This window comes from Malus sylvestris, chromosome 10, assembly GCF_916048215.2.
Source record: "Malus sylvestris chromosome 10, drMalSylv7.2, whole genome shotgun sequence".
In the NCBI taxonomy this organism is placed as follows: Eukaryota; Viridiplantae; Streptophyta; class Magnoliopsida; order Rosales; family Rosaceae; genus Malus; species Malus sylvestris.
The window spans coordinates 17443504-17452983 of record NC_062269.1 but is presented as its reverse complement, the minus strand read 5'-3'; the positions used below and the strand labels follow the sequence as shown (position 1 = coordinate 17452983).

General features: G+C 38.8%; 1 protein-coding gene and 1 long non-coding RNA gene across 2 annotated transcripts; one reads left to right on the top strand and one right to left on the bottom strand.

Moving 5' to 3' along the window:
• Positions 1-1612: 1612 nt before the first annotated feature.
• LOC126586895 (uncharacterized) lies at positions 1613-3127 on the bottom strand. The gene is made up of 3 exons (XR_007610925.1): positions 2507-3127; positions 2303-2414; positions 1613-2060 (listed from the first exon to the last, which is right to left on the bottom strand). It is a non-coding gene; the product is annotated as an uncharacterized LOC126586895 (long non-coding RNA).
• Positions 3128-3780: 653 nt separating this feature from the next.
• On the top strand, positions 3781-7352 carry LOC126586893 (receptor protein kinase-like protein At4g34220). Its single transcript, XM_050251857.1, has 3 exons — positions 3781-5205; positions 5707-6165; positions 6607-7352. The coding sequence occupies exons 1-3, from the start codon at positions 3999-4001 to the stop codon at positions 7287-7289; spliced, it is 2349 nt and encodes a 782-aa protein (XP_050107814.1). The 5' UTR covers positions 3781-3998; the 3' UTR covers positions 7290-7352.
• The last annotated feature ends 2128 nt before the right edge of the window (positions 7353-9480 follow it).

Below are 9480 nucleotides of genomic sequence, written 5' to 3'. Positions count from 1 at the left end.
AAATGAACACACGTTATATCATTGTTCCTCATGTTTCAATACTTCATAATTTATATGTCATTCTATTTTGTAGTTTATGATGAAATTATATATATTTTAAGTATAAGCAAATACTTATTTATACGAAATATAATAAATATACTTAAATCCTCTTAGGCCCTGCCTAGACGCCTAGGCACTAGGCTCTAGCCTGCTACCTAACTAACGTCTAACGTCTTTTAGAACCTTACCAATAACATGGTACTACTGTCACTTGGTACTATGTTCTAGTAGTAGTCATCTTCACCTATAAGTGAAAGGTCTTAGGTTTGATTATCGCCAAAGGAGAATTTGAACCACATTATTGTTAGCCCATTATGAGACTAAGCTCACCCATTTTCCCTTAGTGTAGATAATATCTTTTGTTAAAAAAAAAAAACACGATACTACTACATGGTTTATAATCTACAAAAAAAGCATTTGTCTGCTTAATTAGGAGTATTGTCCCCTTTGACAGGAAATAGATCCTCTTCTAATCCCTACCACCAAATCCACCAAGTCAAAGGATATGGGCCTTTAAAATTTGATTTAACGGCTAAAAACAGGGGTCCGATTTAAAAGTTATAATAACTTTAGTTGTTGAATCAAATTTCAAAGGCTCAGATCCCTTGACTTGGTGGATTTGGTGGAAGGGATCCGGAGATGATTCCTGACACACCCCGACCTAGAAAGGTCGAAGCATGCTGGTCATCACCATGAGATGACGTAACCATAAGGGTAAGTGATGCAAAAAGTAAATAAAATTAAAACTAATTAGAACTAAACAGTGATAGAGTGCGCAATCGTGGGGTGAACCCACTACAATTATTCAAAGCGTAATAGACAGTGAAACTATAGAAGAGTAGTCAAAATAACTAAAGTACACTTATGACATAACAGTGATAAGTTCGTACGTCTAAAACAGAAGGAAATGTCAAAACTGCTGAGATTCCTCTAGTGACACAAAGAATACAATTATCTAGGTCCTGGAGGGGCGAAAAACAAAGTTGAGTGGGTCAGCAAAACAATGCTTATAAGAAAACCTTTATCTTTGAATATACTAACCCCTCGCCGTAAAACAAGTGTAGTTTCCTTAAAACATACTACATAGGTATGTAAACGATAAATCAACAATACTATAACAGAGTTATAACCCAATATATGCCAAGATATGATGTATCAAATGCCATAATAATATAATCATGTGATAATCAAGTATAGCTAAGTGCTCATCCATTTAAGCTGACACACGAGTTCGAACAAATAATTTCTGACACGAACAGGACTGAGTGTAATCAATATATTCTAGTATTACGATCACGTGAAGACTGGTGTAGAAGCACATCACATACAAGTTGGATTGCCTAATGCAATCTACCCAACAAGACTGGCACCTAACTTGGATCCAAGGCTAGCGAACGGTGCGATGTGAACATACTCGTGAATAACTGGCCCTGGCCCTGGGGCGAGTACTAACACCAAGGTGCAACAAGATGAGCATGTATACAAGTATGTATGAATGTCATGACATTAATATCTCAACCATATAGCAGCATTTATCACAATTCAATCACAATAATGATACTAGGTAATATAGGCGTAAAATGAAGTAAATACGCATTTATGGAAACTATAATATGTATAGGTATAAAAACAGACTGCCCACTCACAAGTATGTTGCTGGGTCATAGCCCTCGAGCTTAACTTGGCCTCATAAATCATCGGGATAAGTTTCCCCTATATGTGAAACAACTAAAATAAAACTAATTAAAGCACATAATGGAAACCTAAATAAAACCCCCATAGTTTGCTCAAACGTAGGGTTTAAATATATGAAATCGATCTACTCGACGTCACGGACACACACGTGTCGACCATATGCTGGCCAGAGGTCGGATGCACAGTCACACGCCGCCCAAAGGGGTTGTACAAACAGGTCATGCGCCTGCGAGTATAAGCGTACTCGCCTTCCTCGCGAATTTCTGCAGTTTTGCAGATTTTTGGGCCAACTTCCAGAGCTCGATTTTCAACCAAAAACACTTCTACAAAAGCCAAATTAAAGTTAGGAATGTGATGTATCGATCCCAATTCATAGAAAATTCAAATACGGTTCGTGCTATTCAGAAATTTGGCCTGAAAGTGGCCAAATGACCACGGTTGCAGATTTCCAGAAAACTGGAAATTTCTTCCTAACTTTTAGAGTTGATTTCGAACTCGCTACTTAATCGAACGTAGTGATTCAAAAGCCATTTTGAAGTTAGGAATGTAGAGAACAAGTTTGTACCTAATAGGAGTTCACTTGTGGTCAAGGTTGATCGGAAAAATGGGTTGAAAGTGACCAAATGGTCACGGTCTTGACTGGAATAAAAAACGTGCAGATTTTCTTCTCGAGTTTTCTGGGTAAAACCAAACGTTCAAAACACAAACAAAGGTTCAATATCAACCCATAGAATTGAAATGAAGGTTCTAAGGGTTTCTCGAGGCTTACCTAAGCCGTGAATGGCCTGAAAATCGTTATATCGAACTTGCCGAGTTGAACCTTCCGAGTTGGATGACCAAAACTTAGTCAACACGTGAACCAGGGGTATGGTTGAGTTCCTGGGATCGAGATGAGAATGATAGTGTAATTTGTTTGTCACGTTTACAGGTGTGAAGAGAGTTGATGAGCTTGTAGAGAAGAAGGGAGAGCTTGGCGAGGGAGAGAAGGAAGAGAGAGAGATGTCCTTTTTTTTTTCTTTCCTTTTTCTGATTGGTGACAGAAAGGAGGGAGAGCATGGGATGATTGGTTGCTAGAGTGTAGGGATAGATGGGATTGGTTGAATAAATAATGAAGGGGATGCACGGGTAGGATAAAAAGGGAATCCAAAGGATGGGATTTCAGATTTCCTACAGTAAAAGGAAATCGAAATCTATCCGAAGTAGATATTTTTACACTTTTAAATCTATACTGACTCGTATTAGCATGCACAATTTAAATGCGATACAAGGAAATAAATAATTTAAGGGAAATAAACGCGTCCACGTCACTTGCCAACAAGGGCATAATCGTCAACACATACTAGGGGATAAATTACATAGGAAAATTAGGGACGGGTAGTCACAATCCCTTTCCCCTTTGACATTCTCATTTTATACAAGTCATTCCCAGTTTCTTTTTCCATTTTCCTTTCTTATTTTCAAAAAAAAGGACCAATTGATAGTTTCACCATAGCAGTCCACCCTTTCAGGGCCCAAAAAGACTCGCGGATGCATTTCAACCTCCCCTGACCACCATTGTGTGATTCACCAGTGCCACGAATCAAACCCAAAATGTGCTATATGAAATGCAGACCTAGAATTCATCCTCAACTACTAGACAATCCGTGGTGGTTAAAAGTGCCAAGGCAGTCCAATTAGATCAAATTTCCATGTGAATACCCAAACATGATGGTAGAATTTAAAAGCTCATTTAGATGTGTTTTTAAAATAGCTAAAAGCGCTTTTGATGAAAATGTTTTTGGAACTAATTTTTAGTAAAAATGCAAGTAAATCCTGAAAAAAACACTTAAAATACTTCTTGTAAGAAGCACATAATTGGTGCTTCTTGTTGAAAGCACTTAAAAGTACATTTGGTATTCAAAAAGCGCTTTCAACAATTTTAAAAGCATATCCAAACGAGCCCAAACTCATGTGTAAAATACAGTATGGGCTCCATCTCACTTGCTTGTCTTCCGCCCTACATGAAACAAGATTCCCTCTTAGCTTTCCTCTCCTACCAAACTCTCCCTCAGAGTTGGCAGAAAGAAAGAAGAACAGAATCAAAACCATCTTTTCTCTTTTTCTCTAAACCCCAAACTTCTCGGTTTCCTTAATCCCTTTAAGATTTGTTGACCAAAACAACAACCTGCAGTTGGCCACCATCTCTCTCTCTCAACCCTTTTTCTACCTCCATAAACCATTAAACCCCGCATGCTCATCTTCACCCAGCTCAAGAAACAATCATGACCTGGTGGAGGGTTGCTTCCATTTTTCTTCCTCTTCGTCTTCTTCTTCTTCTTCTTCTTCCCTCAGCATTTGCTCTCAACTCAGATGGGGTTCTGCTGCTTTCCTTCAAGTACTCAATCATCAGCGACCCGCTCTCAGTCCTTGACAACTGGAACTACGAAGACGAAACCCCATGTTCCTGGATTGGCGTCACGTGCACCCATCTGGGAAACCCAGGTACCCCAGACATGTTCAGAGTCACCAGCTTAGTCCTCCCCAACAGCCACCTGGTGGGTTCAATCTCACCCGAGCTGGGTTCACTCCAACACCTCCAGAGACTCGATCTTTCCAACAATTTCTTCAATGGGTCTCTGCCTGTCACCCTCTTCAATGCCTCAGAGCTTCAGGTCCTCTCCCTCTCCAACAATTTCATCTCCGGCGACCTGCCGGATGAGTTCGTCTCGGGCCTCAAAAGCCTCCAGTTTCTCAACGTCTCCGGCAATGACTTGGCCGGAGACATCCCAGAAAATCTCACCTCTTTACAAAACCTCACCATAATTTCTCTGAGGAGTAATTACTTTACCGGAAATCTCCCAGCTGGGTTTAATTCCGTTGAGGTTTTAGATCTCTCCTCCAACCTCCTCAACGGGACTCTGCCTCTCGACTTCGGCGGCGAAAACCTGCGCTACTTGAACCTCTCCTACAACAAAATCTCTGGAAAAATTCCTGTTGGTTTCGTGAAAAGGGTTTCGGAGAACTCCACCATTGATCTCTCCTTCAACAATTTGACCGGACCGATTCCCGACTCGCCGGCTCTGCTCAGTCAGAAAACAAAGCAGTTTGCAGGAAACAGTGAGCTTTGTGGGAAGCCATTGAAGACCCTCTGTCCCATTCCTTCTACTCTGTCCACACCGCCGAATATGGCAACTAGTACCAGTTCTTCTCCGGCGATTGCTGCCATTCCCAGAACGTTTGATAACGGCCCAGAAACGAACATTTCTGGGGGAGCAAATGGGACTCGGAATCAATCGCAGACCGGGCTGAAACCCGGCACGATCGCCGGCATTGTGGTTGGAGACTTGGCCGGAATAGCTGTACTTGGATTAGTCATTCTCTATGTCTACCACGTTAGGAAGAGAAAAAGTCTCAACTCAAGAGGCAGTAGTGCCAAAGACCCGGAAATGAAACCAAAAGTTGTCACAAAACAAGACCCAGATAAAAAAGGTATGCACTAAGTTTTGGAATTGATTGCAGTGACATTTTAAAGATGTTGTACCTATATGATGACGTGAGTTCAAATCCTGTCGGTGGTTAATCTAACCTCTAATATAATAAAATTTATTCTTGACCAAAAAATAAAAAGTTTTGGAATTGATATTAGATTACAATTTTATTTAGTACATTTTATTATTTCTCTCAATATTGATATCTTGTCTATTTTCGTTAAAGCGTAATTCTCCTTTCATTTATGAAAGTTAAGCCTAGGAAAACAAAAACATGAGTAGAAAAAGCACTGCAAAAATCACTTCCCATCACATCAATGTTTACGATATTAGATTCGATTTAGTGCATTAATTTCATTCAAAGTTTTTATATCATTCTCTTGGTATCAATTTTTTGCACTTTTTTGTATTTTCAAACTCTTGATATTGTGTGTAGTTCTGTATTTTCATACTATCGATATTTCTGTGGACACCGATAATTAATACCTTTGACACAATGCAGCAAAATCCGCAGCATGGTCATGCATAACAATAAAAGGGGAAGAGAAATCAGAGGCAACAAGCTCAGACAGTGACCATGATGATAAAAATGGACCAGTAGGTGGTCTGCACAATCCGAACGGGGAGGCTCAGAAAAGCGGCGTCTTGGTGACGGTAGAAGGTGGGGACCAACCGGAGCTTGAGCTCGAGACACTGCTGAAAGCATCAGCTTATATATTGGGAGCCAGTGGCCCAAGCATTGTGTACAAGGCAGTGCTGGAGGACAAGACTGAGCTTGCTGTGAGGAGGATAGGAGAGTGTAGGGTTTTGAAGATGAGGGATTTCGAGAGCCTAGTGCGGGCCATTGCGAAGGTGAGGCATCCGAATCTGGTTAGGGTTCGTGGGTTTTACTGGGGAGACGATGAGAAGCTTGTTATCTATGACTATGTCTCCAATGGCAGCCTTGCCACCACCAACACCAGTAAGCTCTCTTTCCTCTCCCTTTTTGGCGTATGTTAGTTAAATTATGTGTGCTTAATAACTGCATGTGAACCATGGAAAATTGGAAAATCATTTTCCTGCTAGAAAAAGTTGAAACAGTAGAGCCCAGAGAATCCATGTCCACATTGGTACTTGACATTGACAAACCCTACTCCTCTGCGTCTGCTAGTCTGGCTTATAGCAAGATAGCGATGCTTCTTCCCCCAAAATAGTAAAACTAGAGGGACCATATTATCTAGATAACGCGGCAATTGCTCGCATGTTACATTCAAATTGAAAAGTCTTTCGTATTTGTAGTCAATAGTACAATTGTTCTATGTTTTCGGTGCGGAACTTTTGTGTTAATTAGTGTGTTCCTTATCCCTCATGAATTTCTTGTACTAGTGTGGTTGATCTCAAACATGTTTGAATTTTTTTGTAGGAAGATCAGGGTCATCGCCGTGTCATCTACCTCTCGAAACTCGGATGAAGATAGCAAGAGGGGTTGCAAGGGGGCTGGCGTACATCCATGAGAAGAAACATGTGCATGGAAATATCAAACCTAGCAACATTCTTTTAAATTCTGATATGGAACCTATAATTAGCGATTTCGGCCTTGATAAGCTGGTGTTAGGTAACACGATTGGTCAAAAAGCTAGTGGTTCAGCCCGGGGGTACTTTGGAAGCCTAAAATCCATGGCCACTCGCGAAGGTACACATGATGTGCTCCCAATTGGTGGCAGCCCCAGCGCAATGCCATCCGCGGGAGCGGGGAGCGCATCTTCGCCGTATCAAGCACCGGAGTCCCTAAAGAACTTGAAGCCAAACCCCAAGTGGGATGTGTATTCTTTTGGTATAGTTTTGCTTGAGCTTCTCACGGGAAGGATACCTTCGGAACGAGAATTGGTTGCCCAATGGACACCGGGTACGCGGACGGAGGAGAAAATTCGAATTTTAATAATGGTTGACTTGGCGATTAGGGCTGAGGTGGAGGGCAGGGAAGATGCCTTGCTGGCTTGTTTGAAATTAGGGTTTAGTTGTGCTAGTTTTAGCCCACAAAAAAGACCAACCATGAAAGAAGCCTTCCAAATCCTAGACAAAAGTAGTTCCACTTCTTCAAACTAATGTATGTTGAGGTCCCACAAAAGTGGCTTTGTTTATGTTAAGCATGCATTTGCTTTTATTTTATTTTTATTTTGTTGAGTTGAACGTTGCGTAAAAGCCATAAGAAATGTTCATATAGTTTAATAATTTATGCCACTTAGTATTACAATATAGTAGTATTATTCTTTATTTATAAGTGAAAGATCTTAGATTTGATTATCGTTAAAAGCAAATTTGAACCACATTATTACTAGATATTATGAGGCTTAGCCTATTCTCCACTTCTTAATGTAGATATTGTTTGTTAAAAAAAATATAACAATTAGGTTAGTCAAGAAGCTACAAGTTCACATAATTGTAAAGGCGTAGCTTGTGTCTATTTGCTGATAAGTGTTAGGTTTCCGTTGAAATATCGGTTTGTGTTGTAATCAAAACGGTTGAATGAGCAGGATTTTAAATTGATGGATGAGAGAACTGTTAAAATAATTTTTAGATATTGTTGAGGGATAATATTATGACTTTTTAATCATAATATTATTTCTTAATAATGTATTAAATTACCTTGACTTTTTCTTATGCGAGATGAGGTAAATGGAATGCAAACTATGTCTCTGATATGGAAGCAGTACAATTCATTTGCGATGTTTGCATGCGAGCGTGTGGATTGGATATGGCGTCTGACTAGAGTGGTCTTATCATGTGATATGGATAAGGCAAATGATTGGATGGGATAATATCATGCAATTTATGCAAAGGAGTTAAGAAGAATAAATTTGATTTAGAAATTTAGTATTTCGCACTACCCTTATACAAATGTAAATGGAGATAAAGATGAAATTACATAGTCAAAATAAAAAATTATTTAAAATTTTTTATTTAAAATTAAACACAAACAGTATCTGACTAAAACTGATCAGATGATGTACGTTAAACGGATATGATATGAGGATACTCACAAAGAGGACCATCCTCATCGTGTTTTCTTAAACTAATCAAGTTGTTTTCAATGGATTTGGATCCCATTTGGATCTAAATTATGGAGATCCTAGAGATTCTCACATCTTAACCGTTCATCGTGCATCGTGTGGTTAGAAATTATTTTGAATTTTAAATATAAAATTAAACACAAATAGTACCTAATGAAAACTGATTGCACGATATACAATGAACGACTAGGATGTGAAGTTCTCTAAAATCCTCACAAAGAGGATCCTCATCTGTTTCAGTCTCTACTGTCACTACACACTCTGTTTAATTACAAATTCCAAATCAGTGAGCTTAATAAACTTCACGTGAACCATTGAAAATTGGAAAATCTTTTTCCTGCTTGAAAAAGCTGAAACAGTAGAGCCCAGAGAATCCGTATACTTGGAGAAAATTTTCGTTGTGAAGAGAATACAAGTGGTATATTACGTGTTATTATATAAGTGGTGGAAAGTTTTGAATACATCGATATTTTTATACTTAGAAGAGGAATGGTTCGGCCAAGCCTTTAAGTTATTAATTTTTTAATATACATATTTTATCATTTGTATAATAAACACGTGATTTAGCACATTGTATTCTGATCAAATTAAAAAATCTCTCATGTACTTAATATTGACAAGCCATACTCCTCTGCCTTTGCTAGCTAGTCTGGCTTATAGCAAGACAGCGATGCTTCTTCCCCAAAAAAGTAAAATTAGAGGGACCACATTATCTAGATAATGCACCAATTACGCGCATATATTACGTAGACCTGGCTTCTCTGCCCTTTCAGTTCAAATACACTCTTATTCTCTTCTATTTTGTACGATCACGGTTAAGCTATAACAACATTTTATATTGATTTTTTTATAGAGATAATAAAACAAAAAATAATAGTGATATAAAATGTTAATGTAAATTAACCGTAAACGTACAAATAAGAAGAGATGGAAATGTATTGGGAATTGGGAGGACAAAGAAGCCAGATCCATATTACATTCACACCGAAAAGATTTTCGTATTTGTAGTACAATTGTTATATATTTTCGGTGCGGAACTTTTGCTTAATTAGTGTGGGGGTTTGAGTATGAGGTGATATCCGCATGGAAGTTTAGATGATGATGCATTCTGGAATTTCATTGGTGCATGAAAATTTGTACTACGAAGGTCCACGTGGACTTTTGTTTAGGCATTTAAAAAAGATAGGAAAACTAATGAAAAATGGCTTGAAAACTTTGAGTTTTAA